A 15171-nucleotide genomic window follows, 5' to 3' on the forward strand; every position below is an offset into this window, starting at 1 on the left:
GCAACTGCTCGCAGTGAAGGCCAGCACAACTTGCGACCGCCTGTGACCAAGGCCAGAACGAGAGAGTACAAACTGTGACCACCTGTGACCAAGAGTCCGGACCAAGAGAGAGAGAGAGATGGCGGCCACTTTGCCTTTTTGTCCCTGGTCCTGGAACGTTCCATGATGACGTCACGCGCGCCCCAATCAACGAGCACCATCGCATCGCTCTATGGCCATGAACAATCATCACCTTTTGGCGCAGGGCCTCATGGCCCTTTTTGCCATCCCTTGCGATGACTCAGCTGGTGGCATCAGGGATAGTGTTCAAATGTCCGGATCCGGTCGCCGGTTGTGTTATTTATTTAGTGTAGGTGCAGAATGCATGGCTGGTGTTGCAAGTGTCATAAGGAACAAAGGGAAAACCACAGAGGCAACTACATACAGGGAAAGTTACCTTATACCCTAACTAATTAGCATAGCTCCACCCCTCGCATGGAGACAAATATCCACTTACGCGACATCCGGCCTCACTTAAGTACATCGAGGTGTTTACACAGCATACGGAGCACGCTACCCAATACAATTCTACCTGGACTGAGGTATTTCATTGCCTACCCTCCACAAATGTAACAATATTGTTGTGTTATTATGTATTTCCACTGTTGAATTCATCTATATGACTCATTTGTACCATGTGATGTATTGTGATTTGAAATATAGTGTTGGATTATGTATTCCCAATGGTTAATTCATCTGTACAATGTTGAAATACATGATAATAGGATTTTGGAAATCATAAATATAAACGTGTATATTTATAGATATCGAATGAATGTTTTCAAATTAATTATTTTGAAGGACATTAATATGAAGCTCTCAGACTGAGTGGCGCCAAGATTTGCTTGTCTAATCTGCATGCACAATGCTCTGCATTCTTGAAACTATTTGCAAAGGCTTGTACGCGATCTGTGACTCCCAGAGGTCAAATTGACCATTGTAAGCTCTGAAAGTTAATCAGCTTTTGAATGCAACTTATCCTGGCTATTGTTTTGCAAATCAGCATATCTTTCCTCTACAGCGTGGGTCAAATTAAGTCGATGGGTGGTATGGAGCAAACGTTTTTTTTTGTAAATTGCTATCCGAGGGTCAAATTGAGATTGAGTAAGGCATTGTTAAGTTCTCCGGAGGTAATCTACATATCTCTTTGGAATGTCACATATGTAACTTGAAAGGACTGTCTTTTTAATTGCAATCTGAGGGGGATGGATGTGTTCCCTTCAAATGAATGGTCTTGCCTACGTGACCTGTGGGGGATGGGTTCACGTGTGTTAGTTCTTCCCCTCCCACCTATTCAAATCATGAAGATACACTACACGACCAAAAGTATGCGGACACCCCTTCTAATTAGTGGATTTGGCTGTTTCAGCCACACCCATTGTTGACAGGTATATATAATCAAGCACACAGCCATGCAATCTCCATAGACGGACATTGGCAGAAGAATGGGCCATACTGATGAACGCAGTGACTTTCAACCTGGCACCATCATAGTATGCCAACTTTCCAACCAGTCAGTTTGTCAAATTTCTGCCCTGCTAGAGCTGCCCCGGTCAACTGTAAGTGCTGTTATTGTTAAGCGGAAACGTCTAGGATCAACAACAGCTCAGTCGTTAAGTGGTAGGCCACACAAGCTCACAGAATGGGACCGCCAAGTGCTGAAGCACGTAGCACGTAAAAATCGTCGGTCATTGTTTGCAACACTCACTACCGAGTTCCAAACTGCCTCTGGAAGCAACGTTAGCACAACAACAATTCGTCAGGAGTTCATGAAATGGGTTTCCATGGCCGAACAGCCGCACACAAGCCTAAGATCACCATGCGCAATGCCAAGCGTCGGCTGGAGTGGTGTAAAGCTTGCCACCATTGGACTCTGGAACAGTGGAAACACGTTCTCTGGAGTGCTGAATCACGCTTCACCATCTGGCAGTCCGATGGACGAATCTGGGTTTGGCGGATGCCAGGAGAACGCTACTTGCCCGAATGCATAGTGCCAACTGTAAAGTTTGGTGGAGGAGGAATAATGGTCTGGGGCTGTTTTTCATGGATCGGGCTAGGCCCCTTAGTTCCAGTGAAGGGAAATGTTAACGCCACAGCATACAATGACATTGTAGACGATTGTGTGCTTCCAACTTTGTGGCAACAGTTTGGGGAAGGCCCTTTCCTGTTTCAGCATGGCAATGCCCCGTGCACAAAGCGAGATGCATACAGAAATGGTTTGTCGAGATCGGTGTGGAAGAACTTGACTGGCCTGCACAGACCCCTGACCTCAACCCCATCGAACACCTTTGGGATGAATTGGAACGCTGACTGCGAGCCAAGCCTAATCGCCCAACATCAGTGCCCAACCTCACGAATGCTCTTGTGGCTGAATGGAAGCAAATCCTCGCAGCAATGTTGCAACATCTAGTGGAAAGCCTTCCCAGAAGAGTGGAAGCTGTTATAACAGCAAAGGGGGGGACCTGCTCCATATTAATGCCCATTATTTTGGAATGAGATGTTCGATGTTCGGGTGTCCGCATACTTTTGGGCATGTAGTGTCTTGCAAAATGCAAAATGCTTGTGATGAAACGTTGAAAGAAGAGTTGAATAGGAGTGGCTCAGATGGTCAAGTTGGAGAGGTTGAAATGGGTGCTCATGTGAAGTCAAAGCTGTTACTGATTGCAACAATAGATCAGATGGTGAATCAAGGCCAAGATTGAAAGTCAATAAAAACAGAGCCTTATGCAGGAAGAAAAAGAAGAGGTGCATAGTTCATGGTTCTTCAGACAAACGGCAGAATTATAAAGTCAAAAAGAAAAAGTAGAGGTGCAAGGATCATGTGTCTTTAGACAAGAACCAGCCAAATTATAAAGTCAGGAAGAAAACGAAGAGGTGCAAGGTTTATGCTTCTTCAGACGAGGATCATCCAAATTATAAAGTGAGAAAGAAAACAAAAATGAGCGAGGTTCATGGTGTTGTGTAGATGGGAAACAACGGAATTATAAATTAAGGAAGAAGAACACCAATGGTCATTATGGTTATAAACTCCCAGGATCAATGCAGCAGGCGATGATGGAGGGGAAAGAGTAGCGAGAACATGCCGCATACGGAAATAGAAATTTGAGGGACCATGAGAGGGATGGCGACAGGGATGGATCAAAACATAAGAGATATGTTCAAAGAGAAACAAGAGAGCGGAGTGTGAGGTGATTGGTGTTCTGAGGTCTGTTATGATGAGCAGTGAGTGGTGTACTGCAGACTGGAGAGTCATGCTTATAGTTGGAAGGGCTAGTAATTGGAGTTAACAGAACCCCACACCACTGGAACCTTGGATTGGACACTGAACCTGATTAGTAGCGTGGATCGTAAAGGTGAAGTTATGCCACCCAGATTGATGACAGTAATGGAGCGAGGCGCACCCAGCCTAGGGATGCAGATGCCTGTGGGTCGTGGCAAAATAGGTTGAGGAAGGGGTTATGGGCCAGTGGCGCATGGAGGTGGGAGAGTACACCCCTTGGAGATGAAGTGCCAGGAGAGCACAGTGTTGAGGTGCAAGAAAGGGCACAGTTTGGCTATGAGATTGGAGTCCTTGGGGCTGAAATTCCGGAGGGCTTGCGTCACCTGTGTGTGCAGCGCAGTCTGTGTGAGGCCTGGTTAATTGGGAGTCACAAACTTTGGGTGCGCTACAATGCAATGGAGGAGTTGAGTCATTGAGATTGCTACTGAGGGGAAGCCGTTTTGGATCCATTGGGGTGCCTGAACACTGAACAGGTCCAGAGTTGCGGTAGTTGCGACAATTGGGATAGGGCTGATGATTGACCATGTATAAAGATATTTGTGGAGGAACTCCTGCTTTACACCAAAAGAAAAATACAAAAACGGCCCATGTAAATTGCTTTACTAGTTAGGGGTGTTGTGCCTTACCTCTCTTCTGATGCAGTGGGGAGGGGATTTTGTGCTTTGTTTCACCCCACTCCCCTTCAGATACGTTGAGCACCTCATGCTATTAATTTACATCCTCATCGTTACCTTGAACAATCGGAGGCTGAGGCCACGACCAGGAAGTTTCTTGGAAGCTGAGAAGAGAACAGCACACACATTGCCAACTTACCTGTTGTCACCTGCATCATGCCTTCCATTAAGACATACTAGACGTTTTGGCATTGTGCCATGTCCTTGAGACTAAGGGCCATTTGCCCTGGTTTTAGTTGTCAAATATTTGGAACTTGCAATTTGTGCCTAATTATCTCTGTGTAATGTATAGCAAGTAGAAATGTGTTTTAGGTTAAGTAGGGGTAGTGTAGGTGACCTGGCATTCGTTCAGGGTTCAGGATATGGCAGATTTGTGTCCTGTGTTGGTACCTCCCCGTAGTGATTTTTTTTTTTGTAATAGTCGTTGTTGTGGTTACGAGCCGGGACGGCTCTGGACGAGGAAAGGGGGTAGTGTTACGTTTGTGGGAATGTCAACCATTTAGGAGCCGTGTTGTTTAGGGTGTATTGCATAGAAATGCCAGTTCAGCTGTGGACCCACAAATAGGATCTTTTCGAATTTATTTCTCCTTTTTCTTAAAGTTTACCCCATAGCCACTCTTTTTACGCCACATGATTTTGACTGTTGGTGGTGGTGCACAAAACAGCTTTGGAAGCGATTCAACCCTTTTTTCTTTAAAGCAAGAAAGTGAGGGAAAAAGGGGAAAGAAGGGAAATAACTGGAAGAAGAGCGGTTCTTGGCGGGGTGGTGAAAAAACGATCCTTGCTCGTGGTGTGAAGTGAGCTTGTTGGTGTGAGTGAGCTTGTTGGTGTGAGGGACTCAACCTCTACGACCTTTCTGAAGGATTCATTGTGCATGAAGGAGGTGGACAAAAAGGAAAAGAGCGTATTGTGTGGAAAAAGGCGCTTCTTGGGGTCTCTGTGGAAACCGATACATGATTCATGCTGTGAACGGGCTCGGCATGGGCTATATGAAGGAGTCGACCTCGATGAACTTCCTGAGGGATTTGCTGTGTTGTATGAAGGAGGTTGACGAAAGGAAAGGGATCAAAGGAGAAAGGAATTGCAGAGCGTGATGATTGGTCCATTCACGTTTGTTCCCACTGATGTGGAATATCTCTACTCAATAAGATGACTGAGACAGAGAAAACCATGTTCTTGAAGGCAATTTATTTAATACTTGCTAAAACAGAACACAGCACATACACTTCATTAACACAACACACTGTGGACGTCCACACAGATTCTCTCTTCTCCCTGAGCGTTCTGTCTCTATTATAGTCGTGTGGTTTCGTTGAAGAAGACAGTGAAGAGAAGCAGATGGGTCTTAAAAGTCATCATAGTTTATTTTATCCCAGACAAGTAAGCGCCGCCGTCCAGACCTTTCACAAGTTATAGACTGGAAGAATGTGCAGCCTGAGATAAGAGGATGAGTTTGCACTTTAGCCAGCAAACTGCTCAGAGCAGGTCAAAAAAGGTCACCACACGAGCTTCTCTCTGCTCCAAGCTCCAGCACCGTTTAAAATTATATTTCTAACGATTATATAATTTTCCCAAAGCTCATCTCCATTAGTAGTAGCATTAGCACATTAATAATAATTGTAATATCTTGCTATCATCAGAGTTTTATACCCAAGCAATTTGGATGTAAGTGAAAACTCACTTAGATGGACATATTTAGATAGTCAATCATACTGAAGTCCTGAAAGACTTCTACACCGCCATGTCCCGCTCTGACGAGCGTTGATGAACCCGCTCTTCAAACAGGTCTGAACCCCATTCCATTCCCATCCTCATCCCGTTTTATTTCAATTCCCTGCGAATATTATTTTATTAATTTGCTTCCCTTCCTTTCCTTGGGTGAGATAGTGTTGTGTGTGCGATGTTGGGTCGGCCTTTCGTATCGGTTGTATGTGGTCTCCTGTGTTAATTGTTTCAGTCTGTCATTATTAATTAATTAAGTCCGTCGTCATACTTGTATGATTTGCTTATTGTATCGTTTTGCAATTCTTTGAAGTAGATTGATTATATTTCATTTTGTTTTATTGACATTTTTTGGATCGGGTTGCAAGCCTCCCCTGAACTGCCAGTGTGACAGTCTAGACTCTAGAGCAGGGGTCGGCAACCTTTTTGGCAAGAAGTGCCAGTTTGAAATGTTCTTGTTAATTAGTGTGCCATATCAACATTAAGTTTAACATTAAGTTTAATTATGGCACCACATCAAAAAAATATTTCCAACAGACATAGAATTTTATTCCATCCATATAGTCTACATGCAAAGCAACAACATTTTAAAGAAACATTTATCTCTCATAATCAGGACATTGTAATGATCATTTTGTCATTGTAAAATTTGTCCCCCATGAGGTTACAAATTATATGCACGGACCCCATTTCAAAACACTGCTTTCAGTAACTCATTTACAAAGTATTGCATTGGGAACAAATGTCAAAAAGGGAGAATAAACTGTATCAAACAGAAATACCAGTACTATACAAGAATGCTGCCATCCTCATGAAAACATCCGCATCTGAGTTGGAAAAAAAGGGATGGACAAACAGCTACATATGCAAACCCATGTGTACTACAAATAAACAGATGCCTACCAGTCAGTGTGATCCCTGGCCCTGCTTTCCTTTGCTGAGCTCCATTATCTGGGGGTTGTAGTTAGTCACTTTAAGTTGCACACATGCTTCGGAGTGGTCAGTTGTCAAGCGACTGCGGGAGGGGCTGAGCACGTTCTTCATGTGTGAGAATATCTGCTCACAGAGGTACGTTGACCCGAAGACTGACAGCAAAGTCAGTGCAACATTCCGGAGACAGCTGAACTTCTTCGGCACGGATGTCCAGCAGGTGAAGATGCAGGTTCCGTGATCTTGCACTGCCGTGGTTTCTAGTTGTTTCCGTAGCTCTGCAAACTTAGTCACCCACAGTGTTGAACTCTTCAGCTCAATCAGCTGCATTTCCATGTCCTGTGTATCCAACCAGTCTATCAGAGATAAATCCAATTCGTGTCCATCAAAGCTGTCTGGCTTGATCAAGAAAGAGAACATGGGTCCATACTTCTGAAAGTCCCCAAATCGTGTTGTGAACTCTGACTCGAGCTCACTCATGTATTTGCATATTTCAGCAGTGCTGATGCTGTGCTGTGAGGACAGCTCCCTTACGTATCTGAAGTAGCAGAAAGTGGAGGTAGCAACATCGCTTGAAAAGATTGCTGGCTTGCCGACAAAAGCTGTCCATGTGTCGGACATGTCCAATACAGTTTGCCCTGCACCTTGCAGTCGGAGATTGAGCTTTTTGAGGTGTCCCGTAATATCCGTGAGAGAAATAAGTTTCAAAACCCACTTCTTGTCCTTGAGTTCTGGGTAGTTTTGGCCCTTTTCAGCCAGGAAGGCCTTGATGGCATCAAAGCAGCTGACAAACCGCTCCAAAACTTTTCCGCAGCTTAGCCACCTAACCGCTGAGTGGAGAGGGATATCTATGTATGTGCAGTCCATTTCCTCGAGCAGGGACTGGAACTGTCGGTGTGTCAGAGCAGATCGCTTAAGTATGAAGTTAATAACCTTTACTACCGTAGCCATAACCTCATTAAGATCTGAATTTGACATCTTTGCACAGAGGTTTTCTTGGTGTATTATGCAGTGGAGTTTCATGATGGGGTGACCGACTTTTTCCTCATTTAATCTGACAGCTCCCCTCTGTTTCCCGACCATGGCAGGGGCGCCATCTGTTGTCACTGCAAAAATCTTCCTGATGTCAATCCCTCGCTCCTCAAAATGTTCCATAAACACCTTGGCTATGTCCTCACCTTTTGTTGTGTCCGACATTGGCTTTAAGCAGCAGAGTTCCTCTCTTACATTCGAATCACAGTATCTTGCCATGACTGCCAAACATGGTATGTCATTCACGTCCACGCTCTCGTCAAGTGCAATGCTAAATACCACAGCATCTTTTAACCCAGCTATTTGCTGCACGCTGACATTTTCTGCCATTTATTCGATGCGTCGCTCAACACTTCTAACTGACATGGGAATGTCTTTTATTCTTGATTTGATTGTCTCTTTGTTTGGTAAGCCTTCAAACAGAACCTCTGAGCTACAGAGAAAAGCCTCCTTAATATATTCGCCATCAGTGAATGGCTTTCCGCATTTCACAATGCAATGAGCAATGCGATAGCTTGCTTCAGTCGCATGGTTTTTTAGCAATGGCAAAGATTTTGAGGGTGTTGGCTTGCTTCCCATACCTGGACACGGCACGTTTGATGGATTCTGCCTTGTCTGCCTGATCTTTGAAAGTTTTCTCGTGCTTTGTCTCAAAATGGCGCTTAACACTCGACGTTCGACAAACATTTTCAAAACATAAAGTACACACAGCACGGTCCTTCTGAAAAACAAAACCCCACTCTTCTGTCCATGAGGGCTGAATGCCCGAACCTTTACTTTAGCTTTCTTAGCTAGCGGGGTTGCCATCATCTACCGAACCTGAACCCATCATCTACCGAACCTGAACCGCTTCACTGCAATTCCTGTGGGAAATGTGAGCGGGAGGCCGTACCGTCATTCAAACTAAATAAGACAGGCCGCGCAACAGCCAATGGCTGTTCAAGAGGTGATTTGGCATGCAGCTGAGAGGGCACTGCTTTCGCCAGTGTGCCAATTATTATGCTGCCGCGTGCCAATGGTGGCACGTTGTTTAGAAAGGGCACAGTTTGGCTATGAGATTGGAGTCCTTGGGGCTGAAATTCCGGAGGGCTTGCGTCACCTGTGTGTGCAGCGCAGTCTGTGTGAGGCCTGGTTAATTGGGAGTCACAAACTTTGGGTGCGCTACAATGCAATGGAGGAGTTGAGTCATTGAGATTGCTACTGAGGGGAAGCCGTTTTGGATCCATTGGGGTGCCTGAACACTGAACAGGTCCAGAGTTGCGGTAGTTGCGACAATTGGGATAGGGCTGATGATTGACCATGTATAAAGATATTTGTGGAGGAACTCCTGCTTTACACCAAAAGAAAAATACAAAAACGGCCCATGTAAATTGCTTTACTAGTTAGGGGTGTTGTGCCTTACCTCTCTTCTGATGCAGTGGGGAGGGGATTTTGTGCTTTGTTTCACCCCACTCCCCTTCAGATACGTTGAGCACCTCATGCTATTAATTTACATCCTCATCGTTACCTTGAACAATCGGAGGCTGAGGCCACGACCAGGAAGTTTCTTGGAAGCTGAGAAGAGAACAGCACACACATTGCCAACTTACCTGTTGTCACCTGCATCATGCCTTCCATTAAGACATACTAGACTTTTTGGCATTGTGCCATGTCCTTGAGACTAAGGGCCATTTGCCCTGGTTTTAGTTGTCAAATATTTGGAACTTGCAATTTGTGCCTAATTATCTCTGTGTAATGTATAGCAAGTAGAAATGTGTTTTAGGTTAAGTAGGGGTAGTGTAGGTGACCTGGCATTCGTTCAGGGTTCAGAATATGGCAGATTTGTGTCCTGTGTTGGTACCTCCCCGTAGTGATTTTTTTTTTGTAATAGTTGTTGTTGTGGTTACGAGCCGGGACGGCTCTGGACGAGGAAAGGGGGTAGTGTTACGTTTGTGGGAATGTCAACCATTTAGGAGCCGTGTTGTTTAGGGTGTATTGCATAGAAATGCCAGTTCAGCTGTGGACCCACAAATAGGATCTTTTCGAATTTATTTCTCCTTTTTCTTAAAGTTTACCCCATAGCCACTCTTTTTACGCCACATGATTTTGACTGTTGGTGGTGGTGCACAAAACAGCTTTGGAAGCGATTCAACCTTTTTTTCTTTAAAGCAAGAAAGTGAGGGAAAAAGGGGAAAGAAGGGAAATAACTGGAAGAAGAGCGGTTCTTGGCGCCGGCGGGGTGGTGAAAAAACGATCCTTGCTCGTGGTGTGAAGTGAGCTTGTTGGTGTGAGTGAGCTTGTTGGTGTGAGGGACTCAACCTCTACGACCTTTCTGAAGGATTCATTGTGCATGAAGGAGGTGGACAAAAAGGAAAATAGCGTATTGTGTGGAAAAAGGCGCTTCTTGGGGTCTCTGTGGAAACCGATACATGATTCATGCTGTGAACGGGCTCGGCATGGGCTATATGAAGGAGTCGACCTCGATGAACTTCCTGAGGGATTTGCTGTGTTGTATGAAGGAGGTTGACGAAAGGAAAGGGATCAAAGGAGAAAGGAATTGCAGAGCGTGATGATTGGTCCATTCACGTTTGTTCCCACTGATGTGGAATATCTCTACTCAATAAGATGACTGAGACAGAGAAAACCATGTTCTTGAAGGCAATTTATTTAATACTTGCTAAAACAGAACACAGCACATACACTTCATTAACACAACACACTGTGGACGTCCACACAGATTCTCTCTTCTCCCTGAGCGTTCTGTCTCTATTATAGTCGTGTGGTTTCGTTGAAGAAGACAGTGAAGAGAAGCAGATGGGTCTTAAAAGTCATCATAGTTTATTTTATCCCAGACAAGTAAGCGCCGCCGTCCAGACCTTTCACAAGTTATAGACTGGAAGAATGTGCAGCCTGAGATAAGAGGATGAGTTTGCACTTTAGCCAGCAAACTGCTCAGAGCAGGTCAAAAAAGGTCACCACACGAGCTTCTCTCTGCTCCAAGCTCCAGCACCGTTTAAAATTATATTTCTAACGATTATATAATTTTCCCAAAGCTTATCTCCATTAGTAGTAGCATTAGCACATCTATCTATAATTCCAGTAATCTCTGTGTGTGTGTGTGTGTGTGTGTGTGTGTGTCTGTGTGTCTGTGTGTGTGTTTGTTTGTTTGTCTGTGACCGCTGTTTCTCGACAACAACGGGTCCGATATACTTGCAACTTGCCAGGTATATTGCTGGGGACCCGAGGATGTGCCTTTTCAAGGTTTGAAATTAATCGGACAAGTAGTTACCGAGCTATGTCCAAAAAACGATTCAACCAATCAGAGAGCAGCGAGCTATCACGTGTGCCGAACGTGGCGAACAGACTCTGCCTCGGACGGCACATTTGAGAGCGTATTCATTTATTTCACAACTATGTTGGCGCTATGTTGGCGTTAAACTATGTTTTAAAACTAATAAAAACTAATTTGCGATTCTTTCGCTTTCCTGCGCGTTTGGGCACGCTATGGCGATTTCTTTACCAAACTCCGCAAGCCGTTCGCTTTGGACCAAACCATTTCATGTAAATAGAGGGGGGGGATTGTCACCGTACTCGCAAGCCGTTCGCTTTGGACCAAACCATTTCATGTAAATCTATCTATAATTCCAGTAATCTCTGTGTGTGTGTGTGTGTGTGTGTGTGTGTGTGTGTCTGTGTGTCTGTGTGTGTGTTTGTTTGTTTGTCTGTGACCACTGTTTCTCGACAACAACGGGTCCGATATACTTGCAACTTGCCAGGTATATTGCTGGGGACCCGAGGATGTGCCTTTTCAAGGTTTGAAATTAATCGGACAAGTAGTTACCGAGCTATGTCCAAAAAACGATTCAACCAATCAGAGAGCAGCGAGCTATCACGTGTGCCGAACGTGGCGAACAGACTCTGCCTCGGACGGCACATTTGAGAGCGTATTCATTTATTTCACAACTATGTTGGCGCTATGTTGGCGTTAAACTATGTTTTAAAACTAATAAAAACTAATTTGCGATTCTTTCGCTTTCCTGCGCGTTTGGGCACGCTATGGCGATTTCTTTACCAAACTCCGCAAGCCGTTCGCTTTGGACCAAACCATTTCATGTAAATAGAGGGGGGGGATTGTCACCGTACTCGCAAGCCGTTCGCTTTGGACCAAACCATTTCATGTAAATAGAGGGGGGGGATATAATTTTAGATATAGATATAGTACGGGCATGCCCTAGTTAATAATAATTGTAATATCTTGCTATCATCAGAGTTTTATACCCAAGCAATTTGGATGTAAGTGAAAACTCACTTAGATGGACATATTTAGATAGTCAATCATACTGAAGTCCTGAAAGACTTCTACACCGCCATGTCCCGCTCTGACGAGCGTTGATGAACCCGCTCTTCAAACAGGTCTGAACCCCATTCCATTCCCATCCTCATCCCGTTTTATTTCAATTCCCTGCGAATATTATTTTATTAATTTGCTTCCCTTCCTTTCCTTGGGTGAGATAGTGTTGTGTGTGCGATGTTGGGTCGGCCTTTCGTATCGGTTGTATGTGGTCTCCTGTGTTAATTGTTTCAGTCTGTCATTATTAATTAATTAAGTCCGTCGTCATACTTGTATGATTTGCTTATTGTATCGTTTTGCATTCTTTGAAGTAGATTGATTATATTTCATTTTGTTTTATTGACATTTTTTGGATCGGGTTGCAAGCCTCCCCTGAACTGCCAGTGTGACAGTCTAGACTCTAGAGCAGGGGTCGGCAACCTTTTTGGCAAGAAGTGCCAGTTTGAAATGTTCTTGTTAATTAGTGTGCCATATCAACATTAAGTTTAACATTAAGTTTAATTATGGCACCACATCAAAAAAATATTTCCAACAGACATAGAATTTTATTCCATCCATATAGTCTACATGCAAAGCAACAACATTTTAAAGAAACATTTATCTCTCATAATCAGGACATTGTAATGGTCATTTTGTCATTGTAAAATTTGTCCCCCATGAGGTTACAAATTATATGCACGGACCCCATTTCAAAACACTGCTTTCAGTAACTCATTTACAAAGTATTGCATTGGGAACAAATGTCAAAAAGGGAGAATAAACTGTATCAAACAGAAATACCAGTACTATACAAGAATGCTGCCATCCTCATGAAAACATCCGCATCTGAGTTGGAAAAAAAGAGATGGACAAACAGCTACATATGCAAACCCATGTGTACTACAAATAAACAGATGCCTACCAGTCAGTGTGATCCCTGGCCCTGCTTTCCTTTGCTGAGCTCCATTATCTGGGGGTTGTAGTTAGTCACTTTAAGTTGCACACATGCTTCGGAGTGGTCAGTTGTCAAGCGACTGCGGGAGGGGCTGAGCACGTTCTTCATGTGTGAGAATATCTGCTCACAGAGGTACGTTGACCCGAAGACTGACAGCAAAGTCAGTGCAACATTCCGGAGACAGCTGAACTTCTTCGGCACGGATGTCCAGCAGGTGAAGATGCAGGTTCCGTGATCTTGCACTGCCGTGGTTTCTAGTTGTTTCCGTAGCTCTGCAAACTTAGTCACCCACAGTGTTGAACTCTTCAGCTCAATCAGCTGCATTTCCATGTCCTGTGTATCCAACCAGTCTATCAGAGATAAATCCAATTCGTGTCCATCAAAGCTGTCTGGCTTGATCAAGAAAGAGAACATGGGTCCATACTTCTGAAAGTCCCCAAATCGTGTTGTGAACTCCGACTCGAGCTCACTCATGTATTTGCATATTTCAGCAGTGCTGATGCTGTGCTGTGAGGACAGCTCCCTTACGTATCTGAAGTAGCAGAAAGTGGAGGTAGCAACATCGCTTGTAAAGATTGCTGGCTTGCCGACAAAAGCTGTCCATGTGTCGGACATGTCCAATACAGTTTGCCCTGCACCTTGCAGTCGGAGATTGAGCTTTTTGAGGTGTCCCGTAATATCCGTGAGAGAAATAAGTTTCAAAACCCACTTCTCGTCCTTGAGTTCTGGGTAGTTTTGGCCCTTTTCAGCCAGGAAGGCCTTGATGGCATCAAAGCAGCTGACAAACCGCTCCAAAACTTTTCCGCAGCTTAGCCACCTAACCGCTGAGTGGAGAGGGATATCTATGTATGTGCAGTCCATTTCCTCGAGCAGGGACTGGAACTGTCGGTGTGTCAGAGCAGATCGCTTAAGTATGAAGTTAATAACCTTTACTACCGTAGCCATAACCTCATTAAGATCTGAATTTGACATCTTTGCACAGAGGTTTTCTTGGTGTATTATGCAGTGGAGTTTCATGATGGGGTGACCGACTTTTTCCTCATTTAATCTGACAGCTCCCCTCTGTTTCCCGACCATGGCAGGGGCGCCATCTGTTGTCACTGCAAAAATCTTCCTGATGTCAATCCCTCGCTCCTCAAAATGTTCCATAAACACCTTGGCTATGTCCTCACCTTTTGTTGTGTCCGACATTGGCTTTAAGCAGCAGAGTTCCTCTCTTACATTCGAATCACAGTATCTTGCCATGACTGCCAAACATGGTATGTCATTCACGTCCACGCTCTCGTCAAGTGCAATGCTAAATACCCCAGCATCTTTTAACCCAGCTATTTGCTGCACGCTGACATTTTCTGCCATTTATTCGATGCGTCGCTCAACACTTCTAGCTGACATGGGAATGTCTTTTATTCTTGATTTGATTGTCTCTTTGTTTGGTAAGCCTTCAAACAGAACCTCTGAGCTACAGAGAAAAGCCTCCTTAATATATTCGCCATCAGTGAATGGCTTTCCGCATTTCACAATGCAATGAGCAATGCGATAGCTTGCTTCAGTCGCATGGTTTTTTAGCAATGGCAAAGATTTTGAGGGTGTTGGCTTGCTTCCCATACCTGGACACGGCACGTTTGATGGATTCTGCCTTGTCTGCCTGATCTTTGAAAGTTTTCTCGTGCTTTGTCTCAAAATGGCGCTTAACACTCGACGTTCGACAAACATTTTCAAAACATAAAGTACACACAGCACGGTCCTTCTGAAAAACAAAACCCCACTCTTCTGTCCATGAGGGCTGAATGCCCGAACCTTTACTTTAGCTTTCTTAGCTAGCGGGGTTGCCATCATCTACTGAACCTGAACCCATCATCTACCGAACCTGAACCGCTTCACTGCAATTCCTGTGGGAAATGTGAGCGGGAGGCCGTACCGTCAATCAAACTAAATAAGACAGGCCGCGCAACAGCCAATGGCTGTTCAAGAGGTGATTTGGCATGCAGCTGAGAGGGCACTGCTTTCGCCAGTGTGCCAATTATTACGCTGCCGCGTGCCAATGGTGGCACGCGTGCCTAAAGTTGCCGACCCCTGCTCTAGAGCCTCTACTCTTTGCATAAGGCCAAAAGTTCAAGCTTCCAAAAACCGCTCAGCCCGGCGGTTGGGGATAGGACTTAGGGTCGCTGACATTAGTCACCCTATAACACACTTAGTCGGGAGTGACGTTTGGGACTCTGGTCCTCATTCC

General features: G+C 44.6%; 2 protein-coding genes across 2 annotated transcripts; both read right to left on the reverse strand.

Moving 5' to 3' along the window:
- Nucleotides 1–6621: 6621 nt before the first annotated feature.
- LOC137433378 (general transcription factor II-I repeat domain-containing protein 2-like) lies at nt 6622–8007 on the reverse strand. Its single transcript, XM_068125707.2, has one exon. The coding sequence runs from the start codon at nt 8005–8007 to the stop codon at nt 6622–6624; it is 1386 nt and encodes a 461-aa protein (XP_067981808.2).
- Nucleotides 8008–12911: 4904 nt separating this feature from the next.
- Nucleotides 12912–14297, reverse strand: LOC144893968 (general transcription factor II-I repeat domain-containing protein 2-like). Its single transcript, XM_078785228.1, has one exon. It carries the CDS (start codon nt 14295–14297, stop codon nt 12912–12914), a length of 1386 nt encoding a protein of 461 aa, XP_078641354.1.
- Nucleotides 14298–15171: the final 874 nt, after the last annotated feature.

This window comes from Myxine glutinosa, chromosome 10 (assembly GCF_964187855.1).
Source record: "Myxine glutinosa chromosome 10, kmMyxGlut1.1, whole genome shotgun sequence".
Taxonomy (NCBI): Eukaryota; Metazoa; Chordata; class Myxini; order Myxiniformes; family Myxinidae; genus Myxine; species Myxine glutinosa.